Source organism: Lithobates pipiens, unplaced genomic scaffold (assembly GCF_037356315.1).
Source record: "Lithobates pipiens isolate NorthernLeopardFrog02 unplaced genomic scaffold, aLitPip1_a1.2 Scaffold_16, whole genome shotgun sequence".
NCBI classification, from domain to species: Eukaryota; Metazoa; Chordata; class Amphibia; order Anura; family Ranidae; genus Lithobates; species Lithobates pipiens.
This window is the reverse complement of record NW_027507748.1, coordinates 571,387,523-571,406,919: the sequence shown is the minus strand read 5'-3', so window position 1 is coordinate 571,406,919 and position 19,397 is coordinate 571,387,523. Positions and strand designations below refer to the sequence as shown.

The 19,397-nt window shown below is 43.3% G+C and overlaps 1 protein-coding gene across 4 annotated transcripts in view; it reads left to right on the top strand.

Moving 5' to 3' along the window:
* Positions 1-4,476, top strand: part of ATF1 (activating transcription factor 1) — a 41,428-nt gene extending 36,952 nt beyond the window's left edge. For all 4 annotated transcript variants that reach the window (XM_077483726.1, XM_077483724.1, XM_077483725.1 and 1 more), the window contains one exon: positions 3,114-4,476. In XM_077483726.1, the coding sequence (XP_077339852.1) occupies positions 3,114-3,258 (145 nt within the window). In that variant the 3' untranslated portion in view covers positions 3,259-4,476. The remainder of the gene's footprint in view (positions 1-3,113) is intronic.
* The last annotated feature ends 14,921 nt before the right edge of the window (positions 4,477-19,397 follow it).

The window sequence follows — 19,397 nt, the reverse complement described above, 5'->3', positions numbered from 1 at the left end:
ATAAAATACAGCATTAAAAACGGACGAGCAATCCGCTCGTGTATGCGAACGTCACTTCCGGTATCCTCATTCCGACGCGTATCGTCACTAGTCACGTGACTTCATCACTTCCCTGATGAAGTCACGTGACTAGTGACGATACGCGTCGGAACGAGGATACCGGAAGTGACGTTCGCATACACGAGCGGATTGCTCGTCCGTTTTTAATGCTGTATTTTATCGTATGTTTGTGAGTACCTCTTTTTATATATCGTTACAATAAATTTTACGAACGTACTTCACCATCCGAGTGTACCTCTATCTTTCCTATGAGACCTCTGGGAGCTATACTGAAGCCAAAGATCTATATGGAAACCATCTGAGAGGAAAAATACCTACCTGAGGGGACCAATATCCACCTGCTAGGAATTGGGATAGAATCCCTGGACCCTTGTTTTTGCTGCTTGATTTGCTGTTTACCTTACAGCAGTAAGGTAAGGGGCCATTTCACCTAGTGTGCCGTGTATACTGGAGACACAGAAATTACAACACGATTGCTGGCACCTGTTTTTTCTTTTTGAGAAGCACTGAACAAGTCACTGAGCACCTATTTCAGCTTTTATATAGACTGTCTTATATATATATTTAATAACTTTTTTATGTTTAAGAAGATTACGGAACTAACTATCACTGGCACTTTATTTAATTTCACTATAGACTGTATTTTATCATTTTTTCATGCATTATGAATTGCACGTTTTAACATTTGCACTTTATGGAATATTTTTTCCTTTTGCTCAGTTACTTATGTTGATATATAAACACATGATTGCTGGAATTCAAGTTTTAGAATACACTAGCACAAGACACCTTAATTTTTATTTTAGATAGGCTAGTTGATTTATAGTTAAATTTTAATTTTTCCAGTACTAGGCTCTTTATATTTATATCTAGTTCAGGTAGCGCAACACCATCTGTTTGATTTTCACTTATGCAACCTGGCAGGCCGCAGGAAAAGAGGGGGGGGGGGACAAGAGGGGCCCCCTCCCTGAACCATACCAGGCCACATTGCCTCAACATTGGGAGGGTGCTTTGGGGGTAGCCAAGGGCCTCATCCCCTCAACCCTTGCCTGGTGGTTGTGGTGGTCTGTGGGCGGGAGGCTTATCGGAATCTAGAAGCCCACTTTAACAAGGGGACCCTCAGATACCCCCCCCCCCCCCTTTGAAATGGTAACGGGTACATTGTACCCCTACCATTTCACAAAGAGAGTGTATAAAAAATAAAAATAAACACACAGACACTGTTGGGATAAGTCCTTTTATAAAAAAAAATAATAATAAAAAAAAAAAAAGATTCCAGCGGTGGTAATCCACTCTCTGTATCCTGAGATGGGTGATCATCTCTCCGGGGTCGAGCGATGGATGATCTCTACTCTCCAGGTCCAGTGTCCAATGATGATGTCCAGCTCAGTGCATCCTGTCTGCAGGAATCCCGGCAGCCTGACAGGTCTCTTAGCTGAGGATGGGGCCACCCGTCACGTGACCCTATCCCCCTCTGACGCAAGGGGAAACCCGGGCTTCCCCAGTGGCATGCGGGTGACCCCGCCCCCCCCTCTGATGGAACGAAAACCTGTGTTACATCAGTTTTTTTTTTTTTTTTTTAATATATCAATGACGTTCAATGACAGTTCTCTGTATTACCGGGAGCCGACAATTCATTATAGCCATGATTGCTTTTAAATTACACTTTTTTTTTTTTTATTTCATCAGAAATGACACTTTGTGCAGGGACAGTTCTAAGCACGGGAAACACATGCTACTTTACAGGCATACTATACACACCCCCCTAGGTACGAAATTTAAAGGAATATTTCACTTTAAGCAATATTAAAATCACTGCTCCTGAAAAAAGTCAGTTTTAAAAAAAAAAAAAATGTTCCGGGACCCAGGTCCCTAAACACTTTTTATGACAATAACTTGCATATAAGCCTTAAAAATTAGCACTAGATTTCTCACATAGACTTTTACAGGGTGTTCCGTGGCTTTTCAAATTTACTGTGAACACCCCAAATTGTTTGCCGTTTGGCGAACAGGCAATGTTCAAGTCTAACATGAGTTTGACTCGAACTCATCCCTATTATTGCCACACATAAAATACACGAACAATAAGTATAGCTGATGAGCAGAAAGTCGAGCAGATCACAAGCTACCTATATAGGCAATGTACCTGAGTACTTCATTTTTTGTAGTGTTTGTTTTTTTTTTTAATTAGAAAAGTAAGACAACATAAAACTAGTGCAACACTTATGGCTGTCCTCTATCCCCCCCCCCCCCCCCCCCTTCTCTGCTACTAAAAACTCCTGAATTTAAACAGAGCTATACCCCAACCTACAGAAAATACTCCCTCCAGCACAACCCCAATTAGCCTCACTGTCTGCCAAAAGATAATGATGGCTCAAAGGCAAATCCCCTGTACTGGCAGAACCACAAGGCGAACCCACTTCTCTCTTCTCCCCCCCCCCCCCCCACCAGGTATAAATTATACTACAATGATCTTCCCTATTGCTGTTGGCGTATTGTGGTGATATCAACTTCTTTGTACTGCTGTTGTTCAAGATCTTTGATTTATATCTTGTATTATTTCTCAATAACATTTTATGAGGGAAAAAAACTAGTGCAATATTTGACACTGGTTTTGATAAACTAACGCATCAGTCTCCGGTTCTATAGATGTAGTAGTAATTCTCAGGGTACTCCTCAGATATTTTTTTTATTTATTTTTTCTTGCCCTTTGCGTGCTTCATCCTTGAATAGTTGCTCACAAATATAGGTGCTGCTGAAAACTGATGCCATGAATGAGGTGTGATTGTGAAGTCTTTGGCCGCATGTGTTTGCTAAGTGTAAACGCATTTTTACAAAAAAATCAACATTTTAAGCAAGTTTACGTTTGTCTTGGACCGTGGGTTACTGTTTTACAGCTTTGTGTTTTAGATTGTTAATCAAGATTTACCTTCTCAAACCTGATCCAATTTTTCTTTAGGTCACAAAGTTGTAATGTCTACATATTTCCCTCATGTCATGTTTTATTTTGTTAGATTTGATAAGTGTACTAATGATGTGTCCTTGACTTGCAGGGAGGCTGCCCGAGAGTGCCGGAGGAAAAAGAAGGAATATGTTAAATGCTTGGAGAACAGAGTTGCAGTGCTTGAAAATCAAAACAAAACATTAATTGAAGAGCTAAAGACTTTAAAAGATTTGTACTGTCACAAAACAGTTTAATCTTTTTGTTAGTTTATCTACCTTTTTAGATGAGTTTTTCTTTTATACCAAAATTTTCTAAATTTTACATGAGGCCACAGATGAAGCCTTTTTTTCTATTTAGTCTTCAAACTTTTAAAGAGGCGGCATATTGAGATTGGCCACTATGTGCTAAATATGGAATATTTGATTGTCAAAAGGTTAAATAAAAAATATATATATATTAAAAAGAACTTCTTCAGTTCATTAGAGAAGAGTAATTTATGAATTGTGTGTTAGACACCAGTCTCATATATAAATTAGACTCAGCAACCTGTGGCTGTGTGACTTTGTAAATCAAGTCTGAGCCAGCGGTATGCTGGGATTTTTAGTACAACAGATGGAGAGCCATGACCTGCCCTACCTCTTATTGTAATAGAATTATTTAAAGCGGACCTATCGGACTCATTGTGTCACTTTTTATTATTTTATTTTTTTTCCTTCCCAATATTTGCTTGAAGTTTGCACCATATGGACAGATAAGTTGGGTGAGACTGAGCTGCCATTTACTGGCACAAAACATGCTTACTGTGTTTCTAAGAAATCTCCATCCATCTGGAAGGATCTTGTTTTGCACCACAGACCCCCCATGTGTTTTTGAATGATCCTACAGTATAGCGCTGATAGCATTTCATGAGCAATTAAGGAGATATTTGCCGTTGGTGCGACCGTATTGATGCACTGCTTTTCAGCTTTTACTCAGCCTCTAGTACCAATGTTAGATTATGCAATTTGACATGATAGGTTCTCTTTAATGTGGTAAAATAAAGAATTGACAGAAAGTGGAACATCTTTTCTCATGTAACAGTGTTTTTTTTTTTTTTTTTTCCCCTTTTTATTACAGTTTTTTTTAATGTAATTGTATGTACATATTTTACCTCTTTTGGTTAGTCACAGTTTCAGGTTAAGGCTTACTTTTACTATAAAGTATAACTTTTACAGTAAATGCTCATTTTGGCTGGCAATATTGTAATTATGTTTGTGGTGTTTACTTTATGAAGTATCCATCGGGGTTTTAAGGGGATTTTTTGACTATTACATTTGTCACCTAACTTAATAGCCAGCTGGCTCTTAATTCATCCAATTGACCTGTTGCTGGTTACTGGGTGGGAAAGAGAACATTTTTGAATTGTGTTCAAATTTTTTGGCTACCAGGTATGATTTACATTTCTATAAATAAATGTGTGATTATTTACTTAATTGCATTGCTTCAGTGTTGTGTGTTTTTTGTTTATTATTTAGTCTCCACACCACATAAATAACTAGAGTATCTATTTAAACTAGATTGTTGACTATAAAACAGAATACAGTCAGTGCTGTGCAAAACTCTAACCACAATATTTCCTATTGAGGTTAGTACTAAAAGGCTGATCTTGGCTATGGAGTTGAACCACTTGTCCGCTTCTCCCAATTACTCATGTACAGGGATCTAAAAAAAAAATGATGGAATTTCTATCTAGTGTGGCTTTTACCAGTGGCTTGCATTTTAAATAAATTGTTGCTATAATAGGACTTCTGCCCATTGAGAACTTTAATGGTTTGTTGCCTGAACTAGGAGGTGGCATATTTTTCTGTTTTTATGGAGGATTTGATCTCTGGGTCCACAGCATTGAGATTATCCAGCCATTCCACTACTTAACCTCCCTGGCGTTATGATTATTTCCGATTTTTGGTGCTGAAAGTGGTACAATTATATTTCATGCAAAATTTGGTGTTTTTATATTGTAGGCCTGTAATTTTTAGGAATAACTCGCTTAAATCTGTCCAAACCAGAGTCTAGTAGCCATCCCGGGTATAAAAGTTTGAAAAATTCTAATAACTATAAATAACAAATAATAAGAATTAAAATTATTCGATATTGTAATCAAATCAAAAACACAAATTTGCTTAATTGCAGAAATGTCGCTGTCCTTAGATTTAGTGTTTGATGACGAATTTCCCCACAAATCGCTATCGCTCAATTCTCCAAGTGATTCTAATTATCGCTGTTTTCTAGCTGCTCTAAAACCACTTTTGACATAGTGACGCAATGGACAATCTGTAAATTCAAGGCAAAAAAACAAAACGGTATTTATAATTTAAAAGTGCATGCAGGGCACTGGACAGACCACTAGGGACAAAGGGGATGTGTAATTTTTTTTTTTTTTTTTATACAGTACTGTAATCTGTAAGATTACAGTGTACTGTATATGTACTGTCTTTACTTTTTTGAGTTTGGCGCTGTTCTCTGTCCCCGTGCGTCGCAACGCTTGCAGTGAACGGAGCCAGGCGGAACTCTGCACTGTCAATCGAGCGAGGAGACAGCTCGCACACACAGTGGGGAGACATCACAGGATCCAGGGGAGAAGGTAAGTAACTTTCCCTGTATCCTGCCATGCAGCCCCGAGTCTGCCTCGGGGTTACCGCTAATGGTACTGGAATTCCACCCCGAGCCAGACTCGGGAATACCGCCAGGGAGGTTAATAAACAGGAATCTTGGGTATTTTATAAGGGCAATCAACTATTTTTAAGGCTGCAAATTGTCTCGTAGGCCAGGGGCCCCATGCGCTGGGGCTAAATTCTCAGTGTGCATGGGGCCCCTGTTGTGTTTAGTTGCGGTCAGAGAGCAGAGAGACCCGCTGATCTTCCTTTTACTAGGACCACCTTTCTGTGGTTCCTTCTCTGGAACTTTTCCTACTTGAGTCCTGACCACATCCAATTGAAGGTTCATTTTTCCATATTGGATGGGAGGTTTTATGTAGATTCTAGTTGCTCAGCTTGTCACGTGATCCAAGGTTTGGTGCTCCTTTTCATGCTAAATTTTTATCCTTTTAGTGGTGACCATTTTCGTCTTGGGCATCAGGATGATTCTCTATGTCCTTCCCCTGGTTATGTTGGCAGGTTCCACTTACAAAGTTTGGCCTGATTGGGTGACCGATTCAGGCGTAGGTCCTTTAGATGGCTCTTGAGCTGCAGGCAGTTCATGGTCCTGTTTTCATTGGTCGCGTTAGTAGTGTTGCAGTTGCCCACCCCTCAAGCAAACTGCTTTTGGATGCCCCGACAGTATATGATTTACTGTGTTCCTCAATGGACAACAAATAAAATATTATTTTTTGTATTGTTTTGCCACTTGGCTATTGTTGGTTCTGATACAGTTACTAATTAAAATATGTTAGGAGATTTATTATTACTTTTAGGCAGTTATCCAGCTGCTTGATCCACGATAAAAAAAAACATGATTTTGTACTCATTGTAAAATACTTTACAATGCTACAAACTGGGGCATATAGTAAGCACAGCGGGCCAACAAAGACCTGTAGCCTGTAGGATGTAACTCAACTCATACGGGAGGAGGAGCCACGGCTTGTTGCATCACCCGCTGCTATCCTGACAAGCCGACACGGGATCAGAATCATGTATGCTTTCTATAAGAAATATCATCTGTAAGTTTTCTACCTACATTAGTCTGTGCTTTTATTTAACGGAGAGCACTTTTTTTTTTTTTCTCTCTACTGTTTGACTGTGATTTATGTGAGCATCGGTATCTCTCGCGTTCCTAAGTGTACACTCCTCTTAAGTGGGAAAAAGTTACTGACATTCCTGTTGGCTCAGCGGTCATTCCTATGAGGTGAGCGAGTATTTTACCTGTTGGTGATGGGATCAGTAACCCCGGGTGCAAGTGGATCTGTTAATAATCATATGGGTTCTTCTGTCATTCATGGATATTCTTGCTATTTTTTGTTGGGCTCCGGACTGTTTTGTACGATTAGTGCCATCATGAGACTTTTTATAGCTTGTACATATTGATTGTGCTGTGTTTACTCTTTGCTTTTGGGGCAGTGAAATTACCCTTTTTGCAATACTGTTCATCAAATTTTATTTAATCACTTCAGCCCTGGAATATTTTACCCCCTTCCTGACCAGATCACTTTTTGCGATTCGGCCCTGCTTCACTTTAACTGACAATTGCGCAGTCATGCGATGTACCCAAACAAAATTTATGTCCTTTTTTACCACAAATAGAGCTTTTTTTAGCTTTAGATCTTTTAAGATCAGCGCAATTTGGCGGATGCAGGAACAAATACGATTCCAGGAGCCACACGCATGGGTGTGAATCTATCGTTGGCGTTTATGCAAACTGGGAGTAAAGAACACTTCAGGAAAAGAGCTTTTGGGCAGAAAAAAAGGCTTGATGCATCTATATGCTAGGTGCGTTTAGCACTTGAGCATTCATTCAAATTGCCAGAATAAATTTATATTCTGGCCAATGGAATGAATGCCTAAACGCATGCAAAAAGTGACGATTTTAAAAAGTTCACTATGAGAAATGCATAACAAATTTGAACCTGGCTGATGGATCTGGCCTCCTCCATAGATAGAGAGATAGAGAGATATAGATACAGAATTGACCCATTTTATCACTCTGCGTGAGATACACACACTATAACCAAAAGTATTGGGACACCTGTCTTTACACACACATGAACTTTAATGGCATCCCAGTCATAGTTTGTAGGGTTTCAATATCGAGTTGGCCCACCCTTTGCAGCTATAACAGCTTCAACTTTTCTGAGAAAGCTGTCCACAAGGTTTAGGACGTCTATGGGAATGTTTGACCATTCTTCCAGAAGTGCATTTGTGAGGTCAGGCATTGATGTGGAGTCCTGGCTTCCAGTCTCCGCTATAATTCAGGACTCAAGTTCCTCCACCCGAAACTCGCTCATCCATGTCTTTAGGGACCTTGCTTTTTGAACTGGTCCAAATCATTTGGTGGAGGGAGGATTATGGTGTGGGTTTTTTTTTTCAGGGAACTTTAAAGGCATCAGCTTACCAAGACAAATTCATGCTCCCTCCTTTGTGGGAACAGTTTGGGGATGGCCCCTTCCTGTTCCAACATGACTACGCACCAGTGCACAAACAAGGGCCATAAAGACATGAATGAGCGAGTTTGGGGTGAAGGAACTTGACTGGCCTGCAGAGAGTCCTGACCTCAACCTGAAAAAACACCTTTGTGATGAATCAGAGCAAAGACTGCGAGCCAGACCATCTTGTCCAACCTCACAAATGCGCTTCTGAAAGAGTGGTCAAACATTCCCATAGACACACTTCTAAGCCTTGTGGAAAGCCTTCCCAGAAGAGTTGACGCTCTTATAGGTGGGCCAACTCATTATTGAACCCTACGGACTAAGACTGGGATGCCATTAAAGTTCATGTGAGTATAAAGGCAGGTGTCCCGATACTTTTGATAATATTGTGTGTATGTATCGGTGTTCACTTCGTTTACGAAAACGTTTTCATCAGCTGCATTTTTACAGTGACAAAAATAACAAAGTACAGCACGTTTTCGTCCACTGATGAAAACTAAATACGTTTTTGTTAACGAACGAAAATGGGATGAAATTGGCAACTAGGGATGTTTACCCTTGTTAACGAAGTTCCGGTTTTCACAGAGCTCCGTCTGCTTTCGCTCCCAGCAAGCAAGCAGCTGTGCACTGTGACAGCTGCCAGAGCAGCACTGTGCATTACAGCCAGGCCTCCACCCAGAGTGCCAACGAGACTGTCCCACTCCCAAGTCGCAAGACGGACAACTGCCAGCCAGGCGCCTACGTCTGGAGCAGAGCAGACTGTGAGTGTGTAGTACATTAAAATTTACAGCATGCCTGAGGCCTCCCTATTACCTCTATCCAGAGCACTGTGTGTGCATTACACAGGCCTCCTCCGTCCACTGACATCCAGGGCACTGGATTGTTACAGGCCATTCCTCAGACCACCATCCAGCACTGTGCAGCAATCACAGGCCTCCTCTGGCCATTGGCATCCAGGGCACTGTGCATTACACTCAATCCCTCAGACCTAAAACCACCATCCAGCACTCTGTAGCATTGCAGGCCTCCTTGGACCCACCATCCAGAGCACTCTGCAGCATTACAGGCCTCCTCAGACCGCCGTCCAGAGCACTCTGCAGCATTGCTGGCCTCCTCGGACCACCATCCAGAGCACTCTGCAGCATTACAGGCCTCCTCAGAGCACTCTGCAGCATTGCTGGCCTCCCTGGACCACCATCCAGAGCACTCTGCAGCATCCCAGGCCTCCTCGGACCACCGTCCAGAGCACTCTGCAGCATTGCAGGCCTCCTCAGACCACCATCCAGAGCACTCTGCAGCATTAGAGGCTTCCTCAGTCCACCGTCCAGAGCACTCTGCAGCATTACAGGCTTCCTCAGTCCACCGTCCAGAGCACTCTGCAGCATTACAGGCTTCCTCAGCCCACCGTCCAGAGCACTCTGCAGCATTACAGGCTTCCTCAGCCCACCGTCCAGAGCACTCTGCAGCATTTCTGGCCTCCTCGAACCACCATCCAGAGCACTCTGCAGCATTACAGGCCTCCTCAGACCACTGTTCAGAGCACTCTGCAGCATTGCAGGCCTCCTCAGACCACCGTCCAGAGCACTCTGCAGCATTGCAGGCCTCCTCAGACCACCATTCAGAGCACTCTGCAGCATTACAGGCCTTCTCAGACCACCGTCCAGAGCACTCTGCAGCATTACAGGCCTCCTCAGAGCACTCTGCAGCATTGCTGGCCTCCCTGGACCACCATCCAGAGCACTCTGAAGCATCACAGGCCTCCTCAGACCACCGTCCAGAGCACTCTGCAGCATTACAGGCCTCCTCAGACCACCGTTCAGAGCGCTCTGCAGCATTACAGGCCTCCTCAGTCCACCATCCAGAGCATTCTGCAGCAGTACAGGCCTCCTCAGACCACCGTCCAGAGCACTCTGCAGCATTTCTGGCCTCCTCGAACCACCATCCAGAGCACTCTGCAGCATTACAGGCCTCCTCAGACCACCATCCAGAGCACTCTGCAGCATTGCAGGCCTCCTCAGACCACGTCCAGAGCACTCTGCAGCATTTCTGGCCTCCTCGAACCACCATCCAGAGCACTCTGCAGCATTACAGGCCTCCTCAGACCACCATCCAGAGCACTCTGCAGCATTGCAGGCCTCCTCAGACCACTGTCCAGAGCACTCTGCAGCATTGCAGGCCTCCTCAGACCACCGTCCAGAGCACTCTGCAGCATTGCAGGCCTCCTCAGACCACCGTTTAGAGCACTCTGCAGCATTACAGGCTTCCTCAGTACACCGTCCAGAGCACTCTGCAGCATTACAGGCCTCCTCAGACCACCGTCCAGAGCACTCTGCAGCATTACAGGCCTCCTCAGTCAACCATCCAGAGCATTCTGCAGCAGTACAGGCCTCCTCAGACCACCGTCCAGAGCACTCTGCAGCATTTCTGGCCTCCTCGAACCACCATCCAGAGCACTCTGCAGCATCACAGGCCTCCTCAGACCACCATCCAGAGCACTCTGCAGCATTGCAGGCCTCCTCAGACCACTGTCCAGAGCACTCTGCAGCATTGCAGGCCTCCTCAGACCACCGTCCAGAGCACTCTGCAGCATTGGAGGCCTCCTCAGACCACCGTTCAGAGCACTCTGCAGCATTACAGGCTTCCTCAGTCCACCGTCCAGAGCACTCTGCAGCATTACAGGCCTCCTCCAGACCACCGTTCAGAGCACTCTGCAGCATTACAGGCTTCCTCAGTCCACCATCCAGAGCACTCTGCAGCATTACAGGCTTCCTCAGCCCACCGTCCAGAGCACTCTGCAGCATTACAGGCCTCCTCAGACCACTGTCCAGAGCACTCTGCAGCATTGCAGGCCTCCTCAGACCACCGTCCAGAGCACTCTGCAGCATTGCAGGCCTCCTCAGACCACCGTTCAGAGCACTCTGCAGCATTACAGGCTTCCTCAGTCCACCGTCCAGAGCACTCTGCAGCATTACAGGCCTCCTCAGACCACCGTCCAGAGCACTCTGCAGCATTACAGGCATCCTTTGACCACAGTCCAGAGCACTCTGCAGCATTGCAAGCCAACTCGGACCACCATCCAGAGCACTCTGCAGCATTACAGGCCTCCTCATCCCACCGTCCAGAGCACTCTGCAGCATTTCTGGCCTCCTCGAACAACCATCCAGAGCACTCTGCAGCATTACAGGCTTCCTCAGTCCACCGTCCAGAGCACTCTGCAGCATTACAGGCATCCTTGGACCACAGTTCAGAGCACTCTGCAGCATTGCAGGCCTCCTCAGTCCACCGTCCAGAGCACTCTGCAGCATTACAGGCCTCCTCAGACCACCATCCACAGCACTCTGCAGCATTACAGGCATCCTTTGACCACAGTCCAGAGCACTCTGCAGCATTACAGGCATCCTTTGACCACAGTCCAGAGCACTCTGCAGCATTGCAAGCCAACTCGGACCACCGTTCAGAGCACTCTGCAGCATTACAGGCCTCCTCAGTCCACCGTCCAGAGCATTCTGCAGCATTGCAGGCCTCCTCGGACCACCGTCCAGAGCACTCTGCAGCATTGCAGGCCTCCTCGGACCACCATCCAGAGCACTCTGCAGCATTGCAGGCCTCCTTGGACCACCATCCAGAACACTCTGCAGCATTACAGGCCTCCTCAGACCACTGTCCAGAGCACTCTGCAGCATTGCAGGCCTCCTTGGACCACCGTCCAGAGCACTCTGCAGCATTACAGGCTTCCTCAGACCACTATCCAGAGCACTCTGCAGCATTGCAGGCCTCCTCAGACCACCGTCCAGAGCACTCTGCAGCATTGCAGGCCTCCTCAGACCACCGTCCAGAGCACTCTGCAGCATTGCAGGCCTCCTCAGACCACCGTTCAGAGCACTCTGCAGCATTACAGGCTTCCTCAGACCACTATCCAGAGCACTCTGCAGCATTACAGGTCTCCTTCGCGCCACCATCCAAAGCACTCTGGAGTGTTGCAGGCTGTCTCAGACCACTGTCTAGCACACTATGCAGCATTTCTGGGCTCCTCAGACCGTCCAGAGTGGCTAAATCTGTGTCTGTGAGTTTGTTCAAACCTTAACCTCCTTAGCGGTAATCCCAAGTGTGGCTCAGGGTGAATGTTCAGTACCAAAAGCAGTAACCACGAGCCACACTCTGGATCGCATCGCAGGATCCAAGCAAAGTTACCTTGTCCCCAGGATCCTGCAATGTCTCCCCACTGTGTGTGCAAGCTGTGTCTCTGCTCGATTCATCACAGTGCTGACTGTGATCTTACAGATTACATTACTGTATCACATTATTTCACATCCCTTTTGTCCCTAGTGGTTTGTCCAGTGTCCTGCATGCAGTTTTGTATTATAAATACTTTTCTTTCTGCCTGGAAACTGGAGATTGTCCATAGCAACCAAAAAGTGTCCCTTTACATCAAAAGTGGTTTTAGACCAGCTAGAAAACAGTGATAATTAGAATCACTTGCAGAATTGAGCGATAGTGACTTGTGGGGAAATTCGTCATCAAACACTGAATGTAATGACAGCAACAATTCTGCAACTGAGCAAATTTCAGTGTTTTTGATTTGATTACATTATTGAATAATTTTTATTATTATTTGTTGTTATTTAATATATTATGATTTTGTGTTTCAAAATTTATCATACCCGGGATGTCTACTAGACTCTTGTTTGAACAGATTTAAGTGTGTTATTTCTAAGAATTAGAGGCCTACAATATAAAAGGCCAAATTTCCAAAGCCCAAAACATTGTACCGCTTTGAGCATCAAAAATCTGACATAACCATACCGCTATGGAGATTAATACCATAAATAACACATTCAATTTTTTTTTTTTACTCCAGTAGTATATAATGAGTTTGGAAATGCTTAAATAATGCGTTACATTCAATTTTAGTTGACTAAAATGTACTGGAGATTTTAGTCGACTAAAATTGCATTTTAGTCAAAAACTATTACTAAAACACTTGCAGAAGACTAAAACTAAAATACCATTTTAGTCCTAAGACTAGAGCTAAATCAAAATTTGCTGCCAAAATTAACACTGATATGTGTGTGTGTGTGTATATATATATATATATATATATATATATATATATATATATATATTTTTTTTTTTTTTTATGGCGGGTTCTCTTTTTAAACATACATGGTAATAGTGCCACCTGCAGGCTATAATGTGAAACTGTTAATCCATTGTTTATGTGCAATATCCTACAATATAGTGTTTAGACCAAATGTAATGCATATCACCATGTACATGTGTGCATCAGTTTATGGCAACTAAGTTAGGACCCCTTTTCCTGTCACAGAGCTGAGCCCCTGGACTTCTCCTAAGTTGGGGCCCTTTGACCTTCCCCAAACCAGACCCCTGTACATAGAAATACTTTGACATTTTAAACATAAAAATGATATTCAACAAGCAGTCCTAAAAATGTATAACAATTCAACAGTAAATATGTACATCGTTGTTAATGGTTGGTTGAATACTGAATTCCTTAAAAAAATAATAATCCTACAATATAGTGTACTAGGTTTAGACCTAATGTAATGCATATCACCATGTACATGTGTGCATCAGTTTATGGCAACTAAGTTAGGACCCCTGGACTCATCCTAAGTCAGGCCCTTTGCCTGTCACAGAGCAGATCCCCTGGACTCCTACGTTTGGGCCCTTTGACTTTCCCCAAACCGGACCCCTGTACTATGATTTCTGAGAATATTCCCTGTCTGATGTGATACTAAGAACTCACAATAAAAGACTCTTGTGGTCTAAGATGGATGTCACAGTTAAAGGGTTAGTTCACCTTGAAATACATTTCTCAAAAAATCCCTATGTATTACAACTTCCTGAGTACATTATAATGTACTTGTATTAGCTTAATAGGCTCATTTAAAAAACTGTTATTGGATATAATATGCATTAATATAATTGCTATATACAAAGTTAGTATAAAGAAACTCTTATCAACACCTATCATAGGATTCTGTATATAGTGGTTTTGTATCTTTTTTTTTTTTTTTTTTTTTAATACTATAAAATATGTATGTGCTGCTATGTAAATACCTAATACCTCCACCTATTTTATCAATGAACTGTTGCAACCATTATTAGTGAACCCAACCACTATGGTGCGCTTGTTCAAAATATTGCAATTAATATTTTAACACCTGTACATAGAAATACTTTAATAATAATTTTAAACATAAAAATGATATTCAACAAGCAGTCCAAAAAATGTATAACAAATCAACAGTAAATATCTACATCGTTGTTAATAATCCACAACATCCACTCCTTTACTGATAATTGTGCCAACGTGATCCTTTGTGCTGAAAAATAACCACCTTAGAAGAAGAGAAACTTGCTATGAGCCAGTTGTGATTGATGGAGCGGAGATTGAGAGGGTACAGGAATTCCATTTCTGGGAACAATAGTTAGGAAGGATCTGTTGTGGACAGGACCCCTATCCCGCCTGGTGGGCAAGGCTCACCAGAGATTGTACTTCTTGAGGAAGCTATCATTGAGAGTGTGCTGATTTATCCTTGTGGCAAGGGATGTGCACAGTCCCATGACAGAAAATTCTTACAAAGGGTAATAAAAACAGCACAGAAGATTATTAAAGGGGTGTAAGCCCTTGTACACACGGTCGGAGATTCCAACAACCAAATCCGTCGGATTTTGTCCGAAACTGTTGCATACTCACGGTCGGACAAAGTTGTTGGAAAATCCAACGTGATTACGTTATTTCGTTACGACGGGACTACGTTCACGCTAGTAACCAATAGCTTTGGTGTAGGAATTTGATCTGAGCATGCGTGGCACTTTGTCCGATCGGAATTCTCTACACATGATCGGAGTATGTCCGATCAGAGCATTTTGTTGGAAAATTTTACCAACAAGTTGGAAAACTTGGTCCGTTGGATACTCCGACGGAAACAGTCCCATGTAGACCCACACACAGTCGGAATATCCAACAAAGCGGTCCGATCGGACACATTCCGTCGGAATCTCCGACCGCGTGTACAAGGGCTAAGTGTTGTGTATTGAAGACCTGGGGCGGGGGGGTGCCTTTGGACATCTATTAATATCCTTAACCATAGCTCCCATGGATGTGTCCAAGCAAGGGCCCTAGTAGCAGGATTAATGGGTATTTTATTGAAAGATGTAGTTTATTAAAAGATTGCTAATGACGTTTGAAATTACAACTACAGTTTAAATATTGTATAGGATTTTAGTGATCTTCACCTAAAAATCAAGTCTGTTTACTCTCTTTTCACCCAAGGTGTCTTTCTTGAAATTGATGATACATTATAATATGGTATGGTTTCAAGATATAATAGGATAAAAGTGGTCACACAAATTGCAATATACAGTGGTGTGAAAAAGTGTTTGCCCCCTTCCTCATTTCCTGTTCCTTTGCATGTTTGTCACACTTAAGTGTTTCGGAACATCAAACCAATTTAAACAATAGTCAAGGACAACACAAGTAAACACAAAATGCAATTTGTAAATTAAGGTGTTTATTATTAAAGGTGAAAAAAAATCCAAACCATCATGGCCCTGTGTGAAAAAGTGATTGCCCCCTAAACCTAATAACTAGTTGGGCCACCCTTAGCAGCAACAACTGCAACCAAGCGTTTGCGATAACGTGCAATGAGGCTTTTACAGCGTCCTGGAGGAATTTTGTCCCACTCATCTTTGCAGAATTGTCCTAATTCAGTTACATTAGAGGGTTTTCGAGCATGAACGGCCTTTTTAAGGTCATACCACAATATCTTAATAGGATTCAAGTCAGGACTTTGGCTAGGCCACTCCAAAGTCTTCATTTTGTTTTTCTTCAGCCATTCGGTGGTGGACTTGCTGGTGTGTTTATGATCATTGTCCTGCTGCAGAACCCAAGTTCGTTTCAGCTTGAGTACACGAACAGATGGTCGGACATTCTCCTTCAGGATCTCTTGGTAGACAGCAGAATTCATAGTTCCTTTTATGACGGCAAGTCTTCCAGGTCCTGAAGCAGCAAAACAGCCCCAGACCATCACACTACCACCACCATATTTTACTGTTGGTATAATGTTCTTTTTATGAAATGCAGTGTTCCTTCTACGCCAGATATACTTGGACACACACCTTCCAAAGAGTTCCACTTTTGTCTCATCGGTCCACAGAATGTTGTCCCAAAAGTCTTGGGGATCATCAAGATGTGTTGTGGAGAAATTGAGACGAGCTTTGATGTTCTTTTTGCTCAGCAGTGGTTTTCTCCTTGGAACTCTGCCATGCAGGCCATTTTTGCCCAGTCTTTTCCTGATGGTGGAGGCATGAACGCTGACCTTAACTGAGGCAAGTGAGGCCTGCAGTTCCTTGGACGTTGTTGTGGGGTCTTTTGTGACCTCTTGGATGAGTCGTCGCTGCGCTCTTGGGGTAATTTTGGGCGGCCGGCCACTCCTGGGAAGGTTCACCACTGTTCCATGTCTTCGCCATTTGTGGATAATGGCTCTCACTGTGGTTCGCTGGATTCCCAAAGCTTTGGAAATGGCTTTATAACCCTTTCCAGACTGATAGATCTCAATTACTTTCTTTCTCAATTGTTCCTGAATTTCTTTGGGTCTCGGCATGATGTGTAGCTTTTAAGGATCTTCTGGTGGACCTTACTGTGTCAAGCAGCCCCTATTTAAGTGATGCCTTGATTGTGAACAGGTGTGGCAATAATCAGGCCTGGGTGTGGCTAGAGAAATTGAACTCAGGTGTGGACAACCACAGTTATAGTATGTTTTAACAAGGGGGGCAATCACTTTTTCACACAGGGCCATGATGGTTTGGATTTTTTTTCACCTTTAATAATAAACACCTTCATTTACAAATTGCATTTTGTGTTTACTTGTGTTGTCCTTGACTATTGTTTAAATTGGTTTGATGTTCCGAAACACTTAAGTGTGACAAACATGCAAAGGAACAGGAAATGAGGAAGGGGGCAAACACTTTTTCACACCACTGTATTTGTATGATCTTCATTGAATGGTCAGAATATTTACCAACAACTAGGTAGTGTGGGGGGCCCTAACTAACCAGTCTATCAATTTCAATCCAACCAGTTTATCCTTTGTACCATATAGTTGTTTGTAAATCTAATGGCGCGTACACACGATCAGACTATCCGGCAGACTTAGTCTGGCAGACAAACCGCCGTAAAGTCCGCCGGACTGTCCGAACGAGCGGACCTGCCCACACACGGGACTTTTCCTAACCGCCGTACTTTTGAAATGAACGGACTTGCCCACACACACGGAGGAAAGTCCGTTCATTTTGTGCACGGCTCCAGGTAGCCGGGACTAGCGAAGGAAGTCAATGTCGCCCAAAGCACCTTGTCCCCATGTTGATGAGGACAAGGGCCTCTTCCAGACAAACCTGGCCGTTGGTTGTCGGGGTCTGCAGGCGGGGGGCTTATCGGAATCCTGAGCCCCCTTTAATAAGGGGGCCCCCGGATACCGGCCCCCCACCCTATGTGAATGAGTTTGGGGTACAATGTACCCCTACCCATTCACCTGTGAATTTTTTTTTAATAAAACACAACACACAAGGGTTAAAAATAGTTTATTGCACAGCTCCGGGGGTCTTCTTCCGTCTTGGGGGTCTTCTCGCCGGACTCCTCCGCTATCTTCTGCTCTTTTGGTAGCTTTTTTACTAGCGGAGGAGCCCGGATTTCTTCTTTGCCACCATCTGGGGGGCTTCTTCCGACTTCGGGGGTCTTGTCCCCCTCTTCGGTTCTTCTTGCCGGGCTTCTGCGCCTTCTTCTAGCTCTTTTACAAGCGGTGGCCCGGTCTTCTATCGCCGCTGTCTTCGCCGCCTTCTGTTCTTCTCTTCTTGAGCTGTTGACTCGTCGCTGTCTCTGGCCACAATGACAGGGACGCGGCCTGCGGCGACTTATATAGGGACATCGCCGGGTGATGTCCCCGCCCATTATGATTTCACAGTCCCAGACGATGCGCCGCAGACAGCGGCGCGCAGGCGTACTATTGCCGTTAGCAGCGCACCACTATTCTTTCTTCTTTTCTTTTTGTGGGTTCAGACATTTCCCTCAGTGGGTGCAGCAGTACCCTAGCTAGCAATCTTCTGTTTTGGCGCAGGAATATTTCTCTATACTAATATGCCGTTAGTGGCAGCTCCCATGCGCGGGAGTGATTTCATCGCTGCTCCGGCTCTGTGAATGGTCAGAGCACCAATAAAAAATAAAAAAAATAGTAAAAAATCTGCGCTTAGTAAAATAAAATGAAATCAGCAGCTGAACACTATAACCAGGATACTGGGCACACCGAAAACAGAAGAAATAAAAGTGCAGCGCTTAGCCTCTAAATATGACTGTGACTTAATAGAAAAAAATATATATATAAAAAGTGTGAAAAACCTAAATAATGTGAGAATCATTAGTGAAAAATACTTCCAAAATTTCAAATGTCCAATAAAGCCAAAAGACATTTATCTGTAACTCAAAAATGTCCAATATGGTGAGAAACAAACAAAAAAATCAAATAATCATAAAAAATGAAGTGACACAGTGTAAAGTCCCATGTGAAATATGAAACAAAAAATGATTAATCTTGTTTGTTAAAGGGTGGTGGTAAGGGTGTGAGCGTGGCTACCCTCACACCCTTGTGCATTAGCATTCGTTCTTTACTCATGTTGATGAGTTTTTTATATATATTTTTTTGCTAGCAATCTGTTCGTTTTTAAACGTTATGTTTACTTTTTATGACTCGGTGGAGTCATTTATTTAGCGCTCAAATTATTCGGTTGAATAAGAATAAAAATCTGTTCAAACCATACTACACGATCGGGCGCATTTTTATTCTGTTTTTCTGGTGATATGACGTTCTGAGGCCTATGAGAAGATCCGAGCGGATTTGGAGATTACGTGATATCCGAAGGATTGGGTCGTTTTCCGGCTTCCTGTATTGAAACGTCTATGTGATCGTATCTGCGCAAACCGACCCCCCTTAACAGGGGGTCCCCGGCGATCTGGTAAGCCTCCATTCACTATTGGTTTACAGAGGTGAAGGGTCCACGTGGTCAAGCATTATTATCGTTGTTTTTAACTAACAAGATTAATCATTTTTTGTTTCATATTTCACATGGGACTTTACACTGTGTCACTTAATTTTTTATGATTATTTGATTTTTTGTTTGTTTCTCACCCTATTGGACATTTTTGAGTTACAGATAAATGTCTTTTGACTTTATTGGACATTTGAATTTTGAAAGTATTTT